Below are 16,505 nucleotides of genomic sequence, written 5' to 3'. Positions count from 1 at the left end.
CCTGCTGTATTATTTAACTGCCTTATAATTGTCATAGAACCAACTTCAGAGGGCGCAAAAGAAACTGCTGTGTTCCGCGCTTACTAGTGTTTATCAGATACAGTGAAGTCCTGATATTTCTAACTGGCAAAACTTCAACAGAGGGATAGTTCGAACTGCATTTTGGGTCCGGTCATGGTGGCAGACCCCCGGGGCCCCCCCATTAATGAAGAAAAACTCTATATTTGAACAAATAACGGCACGAGATGGTTATTTCAAGCAAAATTCCTGTTCACACCTATCACTAATTGTGTAAATGTCATGTCTTAACACAAAATGAAATTCCTGTGAAACACTATGGCGTGTGCAGTTGTGTTTTTCTTCCCCACGCCACGTTCAGGAACGTCTGCTGTCGGGCTTGTTTGTACATGGCTATAGAAACTGTTTGAGGTGCAAAATTAAGCACGGACTACGAATACCCTCAAAACTATCTAACCTTCCTTTTTTCACAGGCTGCAGAAAATACTGTGCTGGTGGCGCTACCTGTTTTAAGTACAAAATGCGTGCCCCAAAATGTGGAACAGTGCACATCATTAATATCCCTTTTTTTTTTACTTGGAGATACCCCATTGCATTTATTTGCTACATTGACAACTGCAGTCCACTATGAACAATAACAGGTTCTTAATACACATGCAGCTACTATAAGTGGGTAGCATACCTGTTTTGTAAGCAGAGTTTGCACAGATGAGAGGTCCCGACCAAAGTCTTCGGAGCGCACGTGGGCTTCTTTGTCGGCTGTGAAAGTTGCAGAAAGGTTATTTTCACCTTTAAACACATTTTACAGAAATTTGAAATGTCTTTGGTATGAAAAGACCACCTCATTAATCTCCTGATACTTTCATCCCTAAGTCTGCTACTCTGAGCAGTTAATTTTGCATTCTGAGGCAGAAACCTCAGCGCAAAGATGTACTCCGGAGTAGTGCAGCTTTCTGCATAGTCATTTCATCACTCTGCCAAGCTACAGATCAAATATCATTGCCCTACTTTCAGAATGGCATGCAATGTACAACGAAGTTGTAGCACTCTGGGGTGAATCTGCTGACATTTCAGCTTCAGCATGCACAATAAGCGACACTGAGTGACAAGTTTAAGGACTGTTATTTTTAGGGACAAGACTTGTCGAAAAATCAAATGAAATGAACTTGACTTAGGATTAAACTGTCCCAAAATTTCCTATTAAATGTACACCATAAATTCAATTAACAATGTTAACTAGTATATACAGTAGAACCTCGTTAATTCGGATTTCACAGGAACGAAAAAAAATTTCCAAATTATCGAGGGTATCAAGAAAACAAAGAAAAAATGCAGAATATGTCAACACGCTTATGAATGAGCAAATCCTGTTTCTAGTCTGCACAATAGAAGTGTGGAAGCTGCAAATCTCATCATGTGACTGATTGGCTCTCGCAATGGCGAAGGCCTCGCGACTTTTTTTGCAGCGCAGCCACGACGCGTGCTTTCATCTGAGACATGTTTTTCATTACCGCGTGCACATCCAGATTATTTTTTCGCCAGTCAGCTGGTCACCAACAGATAGTCTGTATGTATATATCGCAATGTAGCTCTCCATCCTCGACAGCCTTACACTGAGTCAACTGCAGCCACTATCGATGCGATTATAGACAGCGACCTTGGCGTTTCTGAAGGCATGCGGCCGACGCATGCAGTCAAAATGAAACTACTGTTTGCTGCAATAACTGCAGACGAAACCACAATCACTATCGACGTGATGTGGACTCTGCCAAAACAATACGAAACAATGCCAAAACGATGCAGACTCTGCCACTTCGTTTCGGTTTTTCGCTGCCGCCATTCTTGCTCTTTCGCGGCGCTTCGTGCTCGCAGAGGTCCGAGAGTTGTCCGAATTAAGGAATGTGTGGCCAAATACGTCCGAATTAACGAGAGTTTGATTAAATTAAATAATGCATACGCCTGCTGGGACCAGAGGACGAGTCCAAAAGGACTTCCTGTGCACAGTGTCAAACAGCCTAAAGCATAAATAAAATGAATAACAGTTTAACATTGAAGGCACAATATTTCAATTATTTGTGTTGTTAAAACATAACCTGGATCTATAAAAATTCTTTGCTACATGCAACACTTCACTAAACAGTGGTGTGACTGTATAGTGTCATGGAGAAATGTGGTACACGATGGCAACGGCTTACCAATCCAGCTCTCGACGACATCGGCCTTCCACATGAACTGCAGGTAGGCTGAATTGTCCTGGAGCTTGGCTCGACGACGGGCGGCACTTGCCTCCAAGGCATCGAGCCTCTGTACTAGCTGGTCCAGCCGCTGCTGGATGCTCTCCTTGTGGTGATTTCCCTTCTGAACTAGGCCTTGACCAGCTGCCACCGTGTCTCCACATCTCTCTCTGTGCACTGCAAAGTCTGCCTCAAATGCCTCATGCTTCTTCAGCAACCCCTGCAGCAAAATGTGCAAGAGAGCAATCACTGAAACAAGAGCCTGTACAACATGTCCTCTGAACCATGTGATGACCCCACTTAGCGGAGGCTAGGATGAAGAGCCAATTGAAAAGCCACTAAAAAAAGCCACCCCAGAAAACCCTTATTTCACCTTCAAAGCAAGGGGAACCAATATGGTCTCAGTATGCCACAACTACAGTTAAACCTGCTTATAACGAACCTCCATATAACGAATTCCTGGATATAACGAAGTTTTTCTATTCCCCGCCGTTACTCCATAGAAGCACATGTATTTGAGACCTCTACGTAACGAAGTGGCAGCAGGAGACCCCCTCGATATAACAAATTTTTCCCGCCGACAACCTACAGATTTCGCCCCAAATTTTCTCATTTTTGCGCGAGCAGCAACCGGAAGCACCTTCTCCGCCGCGACGGACTGCGAAGTGAGCGCACATGTGCGTGCGTGCGAGCGTATGCGAGGTGGGCCTGCATCCCTCAACCCAGCGATCTCGCCGCTGCGGGCGTGACCTTTCCCCCTCCTTTCTCAAACCTGATCCTGCTGCTTGCTGCAGCTGGCCTAGCCTGCCAAGCCGGTACTCCCCTTTTCCAGTTGATGTTGCCAACGTGCTGGCAGACGCTGTGATACATCACACTCGATGAGCGCGGACACGCGCTGTCAAACGCTCGCTGCGTGTGGAAGCGCCGCTGCAGAAGCGAGCGAAGTGACCTTCGTGTTGTTGTCTATCGCTTCAACGCAAACTGAGCGCCGAGAACGCACAGCACGCACAAAGCTACGAGCCGCCACTGCCTAGACTCTGCCCAAACGCAGATCGCTTTCAAGATACGGCCCGCGCGACCGCCTGCCACCGCGCAGTACGCAGTTGATGCCAGAGTACAGTACAACGCCGCCCGCTACCCAAGGATGAGTGCTTCGATGAAAACGGGTGCGCGTTCCAATCGAGGGCGCGTTAGAATCGAGTAAAATACGGTAAGAGTTTCTTTTTCGAATTTTCGCGCCGAACCTGCAAATAACGAAATTCTCTTTATAACAAAGATTTTCAGGAATTTGTCAATTTCGTTATATCCAGGTTTAACTGTAGTAAGGTTGGTCCCATAAAACCTGTGTGCACATCTCCAACTTTTATATTATGCAGACACAATGTGACAGGTTTGATCTGAACAGTCTTTTTGGGCCCTTCACTGACATCTGATGTAACATTTTAATTTTTTTGGGAAAAGACATTAGTGAGCACCTATGACAGTTAATTTTTAGTACGTAAGTAAAGGTAACAATCCCATGTTTGCAAATGCCTAGTACTTACATAATATTGCGCTCCCACACATGGATAAGCAAGGAAGTTCAGGTAACCTTTTGCAAAAGTACCCGCAAATTTCGCAATTCTTAAGATGACTTGCTCACAACATGCATGCAAGCAAAATTGCAGAATGGATAAAAAAAAAAGAAAAGGTTACTTAGGCAAGCCAACTGCTGCGGTTAATGCAATTTAGACAACTTATCAAGAACAAATTACAAAATGGAAGAGTAATCAACAGTGAAAGGTCCCCTGTGATTGGCAAACTGTACTAGAGTCCACTGACCTGTACAGCAGCCATGGTGTCTCCACAGTCTTCTACAGAGAGGAGCTGTTGTTTTTCAGTAATCCACGCCTCCTCCTCTTCCACCTTAGCAAGGAACTGCTGATACACCAGCGACTCGTCCAGCTTATGGCCACGGTCACCGGCCATCTAAGTTTACAGCAGGCCAAAGGAAAAGAATTGTGCAAGTTGGCATGCGACCGATGCTTACAAATGTTACTAAGTCAGATGCAAGCTACAATAACACATAAAACAGGTGTGTGAATACTGAATAGTAGATTTCAAATCGAATATTGATTTAATATTAAGTATGTGTGTGTGCGTCTGTGTCTGTGTGCACATGCGTGCGTGTGTGTGTGTACACCAGTGAAGCGTTGAATCACAGAATTCGGCAGTGAAACACTTCTTTCCGGGGTTTTACGTGCCAAAACCAGTTCTGATTATGAGGCACACCGTAGTGGAGGGCTCCAGATTAATTTTGACCACCTGGGGTTTTTTAACGTGCACTACAACGCAAGCACACGGGCGTTTTTGGATTTTGCCTCCATCGAAATGCGGCTGCCGCGGCCGGGGATTCGATCCCGCGACCGCGTGCTCAGCAGCGCAATGCCTTAGCTGACTGAGCCACCGCGGCGGGTAGTGAAACACGTCAAAGACCAAACACGTCCTACAGTGTTTGGTCGCCAGCCTTTAACTGCTTAGCTAACGTCACCTGGGGCACCCTATATATTTAGCGCGACAAGCAAAAATAACTAGACTGCTGTCTTTCAGATCATTTTAGTTTACAATCAAGAGATAGCAAATTTCTTGAAGCATTGTGAAACGTTTTTCTAAAAAATAACTGTGGAGGTAAAGGGTTAAAGATATGCAAACTCAAACCAAATAAGTCTAGCTGCAACGCAGAACATTAGTTGCCTTGCTTCATTGACCTCAGGCATTACAACAATATATTTTATGGTTTCGTACCCACTTACCTACAAAAGTGGATAAAATGCATGCGTCTTTGGTATAACACAGCACTCATAATGCACAACTAAATGAATAAAAATTAACTGGTAACCTAAAGAAACCAAGGTGAACCTTTCCTAATTCACGAGCAGGCAGCTTCATGCACACGTGGCTCACGAAACAGTATGCTGCGCCAAGAATCTTAGTTGAACAAGGGTGGTGACCGTCACGTGCAGTGCCTCAGGAAAATGCACGCAGCAGTACGACTATACCTGCTTTCCTGTTTGTGCTCATGCCACATGAACCGATTAAGTGCGATTAAATCATTAATCGAAAAATGAAGTTTGAATTGCCCCACACAAGGCACTACTGGTAATAAAAGCCCCTCAAGTGCTTGATGAATGGTTGCCGCAGTACTACAGTTGTCCTGCCGAGGGGGCGTCAAGCTCCTCAAAAAATGGAGGGAGGGGCGGGGGCCTCCCCGCTGACCGTAAGCAATGGTGCAAATGGATCTGTAGCTAGACAGTCGGCGCATTAGTCATATGACATCTTCGCAACAGCTGTATAAATCTAAAGCTCGTCTTGTGAAGGGTTTGTCAAAGATACAAGGAGATCGTTGTGAGACTACGAACGGCGTCTGGTACGAGAGGTATGGTAGGCAAAGGTAGCAGCCGCAAACAACGTTGCTGTCATTCATGCACTCGTTTTTGTTGGCGAGGTGGTTTGTCAGCTGTCTGAGCGTCACAAGGCCGAAGCGAATACAACTGCGTCGATTCGGCGCCAAACCATAACTTGAGTTGCAGACATCTGACAAAGCAGCCCCAATAGGCCTAGTGGTCTAAGCAGCATGCTCGTAACGAAAATTCGCCGTGGGTCGATGTGATAATGGGCTGCAAGCCCGTTAAATCTTCACGTACCGCGCCCATTGGGCATCGTTAGCCCGCTATTGATTTGAAACTCTGCTTTCGAGGCCCTCCGCGCCGCTCACAGACACACTGCGCTATCAGACGTGAATTTTTGCTTTCTAAACAGTTCGCTTTTCCCCCCAGGTGACGATTAATAAGCGCGCTCTGAAGTTTTGAGATCGTCAAAGCAGAACGCAAAAATGTCCGGCTCCAGACGTGACGCGCACGCTTTCTCACAATTCCGCTGCCTCTGCGGCTAATCTCATCGATGCATCGAGCAGCCGCGGGTCAGAGGATGCATACTTTTCATCGGACTGAGTCTGAAAACGACGACGATGCAAACCAGCCCGGAACATTAGCGGCCGCAGCCCGGCACGCCAAATTGTAGTGCTTGCAGTTAAATTTTTGTAGTGGAATACCTGTTCAACGAAAAATTGATTTTTTTTTGGTAATAGTGCCTATTAGACGGCAGTACATTTCGTACATCTCATAACTTCAGTTTTTTTCCTAGTAGATACAAGCATGTCTTCACAAACTTTGTTCAATTTTATCCCACAATCTTGATTTTGGCAATTCATACCTTTTTTATGACGTATATCGCATTAATAAAACTTTTATGCGTGAAAAGTGCATTCATTCTGCTTTTTGTTTATGTATTACATAAAATATTGAGTGCAGTAGTTCTTCCAGAAAAAAAAAATCTGGTGTAACCTACAAAAAACACCTATTTTCCCCATGGTAGGGAAAGAGTTAACGCGGCGGCAGCGTGTTGGCTCAGCGGGCGTGTGGAGATTGCCTTGGTGACAGAGAAGTCTTTCGCTCCGGCCTTGCGTCAGCAGTGCGAGGTCCGCAGCAAACGTGCGCGCTTTGTTGCTGTTTGGCTCTTCGCTTGTAAGCAGAATGTAGACACAGTTGCCGACTGATTTTTTCAGACATGGACGGGGCCGCAAAAATCTCTGAATTATTGGGCAGGTCAGAAAAACTCATTGCGACGGTAGAAAGAATTTAATTTTTTTACAATTCCAGCAAAAATCAGTTGAGGAAGCAAGTGCATTTTGCGTCGGCTCATTGTGATGCGTGTCGTTGTGAAGTGTAGATATTGTGCATGCGACCTTGACTCTTCAACGTTGTCAGATTAAACTGCGTTCTGCAAGTTCATCAGTTTAGAATGTTTTCTTCATGCAAGCTTCCACCATTCCTACCAGTATGCGCACATACAAACATTTCCAATACATGTTTGTGGTAAATGCCTGCTGATCACCCATGAACTCCGCTTCAAACATGCTGCCGTCAGTGCAGCCTGTGCGCGTGATCTCGTGCTAAATCTTCATGTATTCGTTTACTGGTACAAAAATTTAACAAAGACTAGTTTCCAGCGACAGCATGCTGCCCTATACTCCTGCTGGCTAGGCCTAATTAGTGCAGTTCGTTGGGAGTCGGCAGCCACAGTTGCGGTATGGTGTAGAGTCAACGAAATGCTTTGCAGTGGCTGTACAGCACTTGGAATACGGAGGAGCCACCTCGTCAACGAAAGTGAGGGCACATCCCAGTTGTAAGCTTTGATTCCCGCACACGCACAGCTGCATGGTCTACACGTTTTGCATGTGCACAACCTTTGAAAAATGTTTCAGTTATGTATGCTACAACTTACAGTGTGGAAATTCGCAACACCGGTGACTTATACTAGAAACGGCCTTTGCTGTATCTCTGTCAAATAATAAATAGAACCAAAAGATACGACAAGAGAGTGTGCACAATAATACCAGGTTAATTAGAGCAAACACCAGTCACAGGTTTATGAAATCTTTCATTTGCACTACTTACGACGAAATTTTGTTTAACTTCTTGCAGGCTGCCAGAAAGCCTCTTCACATTGACAATTTAGCACACACAAATTTGTGTATGACTAATGAATTGTTCATGTTCATTATACCCAACTTTCTACAAGTGGACTTGCCATAAATTTGACTGCAGACTGTCCATACTTAAGCTGAATCCTAGGATGTGGCCTATGCTGACATCTCAACTCAATTAGAAAGGCCTACTTAAGCGTTTCACTTAGTTCACACTTTTCAGCATCCCTAAAAATTGTACCTATCCACAGCAATAAGCATGAAGCACAAGTTCAGGTACCTATCACACTACAACATGTCCAACAGACTGTGCTTGTAAATTGTACCAACCTGAATTTCCTCTTACATTCAACTGTAATCTAGGAGGGTTTGAAGTAGCGCGATTAAAAGACAGGACAAAAAAAGACACAGGGACACACACGGCACTGTGTGTGTCCCTGTGTGTCTTCTTGTCTTTTAATCGCGCTACCGTAAACCCTCCAAGATGGGTTACCAACAAGCCCACATTGCAACCCTCGTGACTAAATAAATTTACAAACTGTGCACTCAAAGTGCCTGGCATCATAAGGTTTAATGAGTATAAGCATATCTTTTCATAAGGGGGTAGGGAATGTAGGGGTATTTACAACAGACTCGCACAGTAAAGTTTTTTTTTTTTTTTTGAGTGGGAATAGTTCTGTTCCTCCCTTCTCTGCATACTGATCAAATTCATGTGTCAGTGGCCATGGATGTTATCTATGCTCTGCAAACGTAACTGACACTGCAACAAGTTGGCTTCACTGTACACCATATACCAATATTGCAAGAACCCCCAGGCTTCAAATTTTACCAAAGGCATCGTGACACAGAAACTAATCAGCAGTAGCTGACCTCGCTTTAACACTGATATTCTCTAAAAACCTAAAATGTTAGAACCTGATATCTCCAGTCACGAGAGGTACAAATGACCTACCTGCTTCAATTCACGCCATGAGAGTTCTAGGGCCTGTAAACGCTGTTCAATCTCAGGCACACCCAAGTTAGACTCTGCCATAAGTTTGTGGCCAGCTTCCTGGACAGCCTGAATAGCTGGCTCATGGGCGCCAAGCTCAGAATCTAAGCGCTTGTGCTTTTTCCTCAGGTTTTGCACTCCAGTCAGGTCTCTGCCATAGTCATCCGAGCCCACCAACAGCTTCTTTTCTCTAAAATAAGGAAACAGACAAGCTTATTCACTGCATAACGGAACACCTGCTCTCATCTTTACTAATTCGACACACCAACACATGCCAAGTACCCTTGCAGTTGTTCAATGTGCAAAAGCTATTTAATCGGTGTTATGGAAGATCACAGAAACTCGCAAAGAAGGACTGTCTTGAAAAATAAGTTAATTGAAACCACCATGCCATATAACTTGGGGTCACGTTTTCAAAACACATCCTACGACTTTCTACAGCTATTACATGCACAGTTGGGTGATTCCACGAGAGATCAACACGGGTCCAAAAATTCATGTTTTAGATTTCATTCAATATTTTATATTTTGTGCGCATATCACTCGGTAGTACGAAAGTGAACTTGCCTTCTTTGACAAATGGATACTTTAGGAAAAAAAAAAAAAAAACATCGAAATTCTTCAGGTGGCAGGCGCCATTTTCATGCACCGGGCATTCTCGCAAATTCACAACAATGTGAAATACAAAATATTATGGCTACAAAGAATGCATTTTCTTGTGTAAAACGTATACGTAAAGAAGAGTCAGCAAGCGTTGTTTGAGGCTTCTGTGCAAACAAAACGGAAGTGTTTTAGAAAAAATTCTTAATTTGCTACACTTTTCAAAATTTGCTATATTTATGAATTTTTATCTACTAAACTAATGCATTTAGCCGTTTGAAATTTGGTGGGCTATGAGACCTTAACCTGTTTAACGATTGTATTGAATATTGTTACAGTAGCACAAATTTCTATTTTTACAGTTTGCATCAAATGTGAAGTTTTGACGAAAAGGAACACTATTTAAAAATCAAAATAAAAAAAAAAAACCCATCGTTAATTTTTCTCAAAATTTCGTAAACAGCTGTCCACAGACACTGGAAAAAGAACATTAAAAAACATGTTGCATTATTTTGTTTTTAATGACAATATATGTGGTAGATATGAGCGCTTCGCCGGGATGCAGCAAGGTGCTAAGAAATAGGGGCATCAGGGTAAAAAGAACGTCCATTAGCCTCTGACTTGCCTAAACTTGGCCATGATTGCAACACAAGGGCAGTTTTGGTAAACTAGTATTATGATTGCAAGCACGCAGTTCTCGAATGCCTAACTTTCCGACGTAAATTGTGCTACTGGGCCATCATTCGCGCCCATATTTTGTTAGTGCTTTCAGATGATGCTCTTCTAAAAATCGTCTTATTTGAACGAGTTGGTAGAGTGTAGTAGAATGGGGAGTGGGTCCGTGGGAGGCGGTGGCAAACAGTGGTAAAGCGAAATACGTTGAAACTTGCTGGCGGTGTGGCCGCCGCCTTAAGAGGAAGCTTTAGCTTGGGTGCTCCTATCTAAATACATGTAAAACGACAATTCGTTTTTCTCGGCAACCACTGCACCACATTTGATGACGTTTGCTGCAGTTAAAAGAAAAGTGAAACTCCAGTGGCTGTTGGTTGCGATTTTTTTATTGAAGTCGTCAACTGTTTAATGAAATTGACAAAATAGCAGAGCTTCAGAAAACGAAACTATCAAATTTACAACTCTAACTCAGCAATGAAACATGATGTCAGAATCTTGTAAACTGCACCGAATAGTAAATCTAAAGTGTGCAAAATTGCTATATTCTACATGGCTTTAAAATAAACTACTATTTTGTGTGTAGAACTTGTGCAAAGTCCTTGTAAACAATGTAACAAATTCACGTAAGAAATAAATTGGCATATCAATTTTGTCTGCTTTGAATGCTCTAATAGATGCCCTTCACAGGTCTGCGATATCTTTTATATAGGTGCAGAGCTACGAATTTGTAAACTTCGTGCTTCTATTTTTTTCAAACTTACCAATGCTTGAAAATTCTAGTTAAATAATGCAGGCCAGAAATCGACATTTTGTGTCCGACAGTCACTAGAATTTACCTTTCTCTATCATGTGCAACAAATTTAAGTAAAATCGGCCCAGTGGTTATATCAGAAAATCGTTTCTGCGTTTTACATGTATTTGAATAGGCGGCATCGAAGTTGGGCCCGAGCTAAAGCTTCCTCTTAAGAGCAAGCTTTATTAGATTTGCTTCATCAGATCTGTGTGATCTGGCCCTCTGGATCTGTTGGTCTTATTGAAAATGTGGAAATAGCCGCCATTACTGCAGCGCTTTGTAAACTGAGGACGCGTTCTCAGCCCGCTATCATCCTTTCAGATTTGCCAGCGGTGCTCCAACAATTATCCCGTGCATTGTATGGCAGCAAGTTCGGCCGACAGTCATTGATGTTAGCTAAGGAGCTCAGCAATAGGCATTTCATTCTCAAGTTTCAGTGGATACCGCCACATGTTGGACTTGCAGGCAATGATGCAGCAGATTAAAAATTAAGAGTGGAAATGAATCACCCCTTATGTAAAGACTTCTCAGCACTTTGAATATCACCTCACCATCCAGGAGTGGTTTAAGGAATCCGTCACGCCGAAGGTATACCCTGTTTGATAGAGTAAGAACTAGTTGCGCGAACACCCCCCCCTCCCTGTTAATGCGAAACAGTTCATCTGTGCCTGCCAATACTTCAATAAAAACATAAACGCTCTACTTGAGGCTTAGCACAGACGACAATTTCCTTAAGAGTGTGCGGAACAGGTAATGTTTTCCAAAACACACAAGTTTCGGAGAGAGGAAGTGTCGCGCCTCTTTTACCACCTGTTCAACCCACTTTTTAAAGAGGCGGTAGAAGACAGCAACCGCTGGCACTAGCTGCCAGCTAAATCAGCCCTAACCAACACGAGACTTTTCGAGACTTACCTGCCGTAAATTTTGTTACTTGTGTACATGCACAGGTAGTTCACCGTTAAATCTGCAATTATCTGCGTTGCAAGCTACGCACACTTGTTAAATAAAATGCGCCATGTAAAGGTTGCTCTGTTGACGTATCTTTACTCACATTCAAGAGAATGAGTATTGTACTAAACGGTAATTTATGCATAAGTATTAACCATAAGGGTAAAATTACCCTTGTGTTGCAATCATGGCCAAGTTTAGGCAAGTCAGAGGCTAATGGACGTTCTTTTTACCCTGATGCCCCTATTTCTTAGCACCTTGCTGCATCCCGGCGAAGCGCTCATTTCTACCACATATATTGTCATTAAAAACAAAATAATGCAACATGTTTTTTAATGTTCTTTTTCCAGTGTCTGTGGACAGCTGTTTACGAAATTTTGAGAAAAATTAACGATGGTTTTTTTTTATTTTGATTTTTAAATAGTGTTCCTTTTCGTCAAAACTTCACATTTGATGCAAACTGTAAAAATAGAAATTTGTGCTACTGTAACAATATTCAATACAATCGTTAAACAGGTTAAGGTCTCATAGCCCACCAAATTTCAAACGGCTAAATGCATTAGTTTAGTAGATAAAAATTCGTAAATATCGCAAATTTCGAAAAGAGTAGCAAACTAAGAATTTTTTCTAAAACACTTCCGTTTTGCACAGAAGCCTCAAACAACGCTTGCTGACTCTTCTTTACGTATACGTTTTACACAAGAAAATGCATTCTTTGTAGCCGTAATATTTTGTATTTCACATTGTTGTGAATTTGCGAGAATGCCCGGTGCATGAAAATGGCGCCTGCCACCTGAAGAATTTCGATGTTTTTTTTTCCTAAAGTATCCATTTGTCAAAGAAGGCAAGTTCACTTTCGTACTACCAAGTGATATGCGCACAAAATATAAAATATTTAATGAAATCTAAAATATGAAGTTTTGGACCCGTGTTGATCTCTCGTGGAATCGCCCAGTTGCAACATGAAAGCAGAGCACCGAATGTGAGCTGAAAACAATCATGCAGAAATGGCAGTAAAATTGCAAGAACTGCTACTGTATTTCCTGTGTTGTATTCTCATTATAAATTAATTATTGGTTCCAAAAGTTTGAAAGCATAGACTTTACAACAGCACTCTTATTTCCATGTGGTTTAGGCATGCATCTGTGAAAGGGTTAGAAGAATGTTGACTGCACCATAGTAGTTCATGCGCTACTTCAAGTTCCCGCTACCATGCAGTCTTTAAAAAATTCAGGTTTCTCGAAGATCCTGCCTGCTGAGAACATTTTGCATTGGTAGTACACATCATGCTACCTTTGACATTAAAATATGTAAATAAAGAAAACTAATTTCTGATGCCACATCCCCCCTATGTCTTCCCCGGGTAAGGATGGTGGTGCGCTTCGTGGTCTTCGAGCAGGTATTCATCTATTCTGCTACTGACCCTCTTCCCTTTCCTCCCGTGGCAGGACAGGGTGACTGATGGCTGGGCTGTCACTCATCTGTTGCTCAACCCTGTAGGTACAGTGGGCAGTTCCCACTGAACCATTGTTGATAGGAATCGAGCCCCTGCTCATCCAGTTGTACACAGTGCAGCCAAAAGAGCAAGCACAGAGATGTCCAGTATAGCACAAAGTGCATTACTGGACACCTCTGCACTCGCTAAACTTAAACCTAAAAGTGGTGCCTAGCACTTGCAGTGCTGCCCGGTATTGGGAATTGGTTCTGGTGTCACCAGAAAATGGGTATAGTAAACCTCTTCTTTGATGACTTGGGCATACAGCGTTTCTTGCATGCAATGCTTGGTTTGCACTGGAGTGCATGCAGCAGTGCACCAGATTACGCACACCAACAGCCTAACACGGTCTCGAGAACCACTACGCTATGCTTGACCCACATGCTTCAATTTAGATACAAAATCAGCTAAGTAACAAGTATGCACCAAGCAAAGATGATTAATAGACACAATGTAAAAGATGCTCCTGAATCTATACTTTTGAGCAGTGGCAAAGAAAATAAAAAAAAGTTGAATCAAAACCTTAAGAGGCAATAACATCCCTATTCTACACATACAAAGTGTTTAACCTAATTTGTGTCAAACCTTAACACAAGGAAAAGCAGGTGCATGCTACGCAAGCACAACCAACATAATTTTGTTCACTGTTATCTTGAGCGACTCACTTTTTCTTGAAGAGTCTTTTTATTAATTACAATTAGTAAACATTATCTAAGCACTGATTTAAATGTAAATGTAAAATGTAAATGCATAAGTCAAATAATATATTGAGAAGCATCTGAACAGTTTTGTTTAGATGATATCTATTGCAGGCTAATTTTTTCTGAACTCCTGAGAAAGGTGCACAATTTAACGAACCACATGACAAGGTACTTTTGTGCAGCTACGATAGTGGCCTCATACATGATTAAAATGGATTATCACTGTTGCAATGCCTTACAGGAACCTTATGTAACTATAATAACCTCCATGCAAGATTGATAAACATTGTGACAACCTTGTCATTGATCTGCGTGGACCCCGTGACATCCCTCTGTGCGCACAAACCTTGGCACCTAATCACATTTGCTATTATCACCCTACGCCCTACACAATTTCAAGCCAAGGGAGAGTCGATAACAGCAATCACTTTAAAAGCCATTGAAGGAGCACAAGATCATGCCCAAATAACGTACTTGATCCAGGACTCTTCATCTGCGATATCGCGGAAGAATTGGTGCAGGGTATTAGCCTCATGCAGCTGGGAGCGGCGGTAGGCAGCCAATGTGCGCAACCGCTCATAGCGTTCATTGATTGATGACCGCTTTTCTTGGATAGGTCCCGAATGGAACTGGCCAGATTCAACCAAAGAGTCCGCAAGCGCATTCAGGTCCTTGACCCTGTCTTCATGGGCTAAGATGTCTGCTTCAACCAACTGGTGTTTTTTGGTCAGGTTCTGCACTGATGCTAGGTCTTTGCCACTGTCCTCGCTTTTCAGCAATGACTCCACCTACAGTACAATAGCAGGCATTAATCAATGCATGCAACTAAGAATGCCTGCATACACCATTTTGTAGTGACCAGAGAGAATTTCATCTGCACGAAGCCTTAATGCACTGTGCACATTCAAATACGTCCTCCACCTTTCCCCAGCACATTTTGAAAACATTAAAGGCAATTTAAATCACAAATATTTGGACACTCTTCATAAGTGCAAAAAGAAAGTTCAAACCATGTGAAGCCCCATTCACAGGATGCAAATTAAAGATACAATGTGCATATATTAAAATGTTTTAAATGAGTATTCAAAGCTCATGTAAAAACACACATTTCTTTTTTTTTTTCTAACAGCAATCGCGAGACAGGCAATGTCAAATGGCTAATTTAATAGAAACAAACTTCGTAAAGATCCATCAAGACTCGCCGGCGAGTCAGGCAAGTTGGTTGATATTCATTTTTGAAAGACCCGGAAGCGAAAGAGCACACACACAAAAAAAGCTAGAAAAAAAAAAAAAGTGAAGTTGCAGCACTGTCCTATCTGTTTTCTGTTCTTTCACTTTTTGTGCACATGCTTGTGTGTTTCAAGACCTTTCAAAAATGATTTTTAAAGATCCCCTGTGGTAGACATTGCAATTCATTTACATCAGCCGGATTACTCGAAGTGGGCACAAATGTAGAGCGATGTTAGCTAATACCAAAACTACACTAATTTTTGTAATTAATATCTTTAGTAAACATACGAAATGCATAAATGATGCCACATAGTAATGAAGTCCATTGGAATCTCGCTGATACAATCTTCACGGGAACTGGAAAACAAGGCGTATCATCCGAAAATCGTATCATCCAAGGTATTATCCAACTAAATCGTATTATCGGGGGAAAAAAATGTATCATCCAGAAAAACATATTATGAAGGATCGTATCAACGAGGTTTCACTGTAATATGGAGTTAATACTTATCAGCACTATTTCCCACAGTTTTTCCAAATAAGTTGCAGTCACCATTGTTTGTAAGGCATCTTCAAAACAGTAAACATTTGTAATTTGTAACTGATATCAAACAAAATTATAAATCAAGCAAAAATTTTCGATCTTTAAAAGGCTACAATAGTACTTGCAAGCACACTTCCACCTTAATGATATTTACCTCTCCAAGCCAGAAGTCAATGTCCTTGACAGCAGCATTGAATGTTCTCTGCTTGTTGGCCTCCTTGAGCTTCATGCTCTTCTCCGATGACTTCGTCGTCAAGTGTTCCCATTGGTCCGCAATAGAACCAAGGCGGGCTTGCACTGCATCTTCAGAGCCAGCACACTTGCGCTTGTCAATGAGGTTTTGACCCATGGCAAGAACTGCTTGGATACGGTCAGCATTGGCAGCCAGCTCTGCTTCAAATGCTTGGTGCTTCTTGTGTTTGCTCTGCATCGGACAAAGAACAAAAAAACACTCATGATGAGAAAACGACCAACCACATAAATATGTTATGATGGCACTGCTGCATTTATTGGCAGCTCAGCCCTGTGGGTTTGTGGGCCGTGAGGTAATTTTCTTACCCCTTGAAAGCTCTCCCTGAATGTGGAAGTTATGTGACTGTTGATATATGGGTGATCATTTTAGGTTTTACAGAATCAAAAAAAAAAAAAAAATGCCTGTTGCAGGTAATATGTTGCCAGGCTGGATTTTTCAGAGGCACACATTACTCGCAAAAAAAATAAATAATTGAAACACTATTTCAACTAATTAGCTTCTT

General features: G+C 42.4%; 1 protein-coding gene across 4 annotated transcripts in view; it reads right to left on the bottom strand.

The window, feature by feature from the left end:
* Window positions 1–16,505, bottom strand: part of LOC119436536 (spectrin alpha chain-like) — a 145,105-nt gene that overhangs the window by 21,100 nt on the left and 107,500 nt on the right. For all 4 annotated transcript variants that reach the window (XM_037703406.2, XM_049658460.1, XM_049658464.1 and 1 more), the window contains 6 exons: window positions 15,905–16,174; window positions 14,451–14,764; window positions 8,729–8,957; window positions 4,074–4,220; window positions 2,214–2,472; window positions 701–777 (listed from right to left, as the gene is read on the bottom strand). In XM_037703406.2, coding sequence (XP_037559334.1) covers window positions 701–777; window positions 2,214–2,472; window positions 4,074–4,220; window positions 8,729–8,957; window positions 14,451–14,764; window positions 15,905–16,174 — 1,296 coding nt within the window. The remainder of the gene's footprint in view (window positions 1–700; window positions 778–2,213; window positions 2,473–4,073; window positions 4,221–8,728; window positions 8,958–14,450; window positions 14,765–15,904; window positions 16,175–16,505) is intronic.

Source organism: Dermacentor silvarum, chromosome 1 (genome assembly GCF_013339745.2).
Source record: "Dermacentor silvarum isolate Dsil-2018 chromosome 1, BIME_Dsil_1.4, whole genome shotgun sequence".
Lineage (NCBI taxonomy): Eukaryota > Metazoa > Arthropoda > Arachnida > Ixodida > Ixodidae > Dermacentor > Dermacentor silvarum.
Note: the sequence above shows the minus strand (reverse complement) of the source record. Positions and strands in the feature narration are given on the sequence as shown.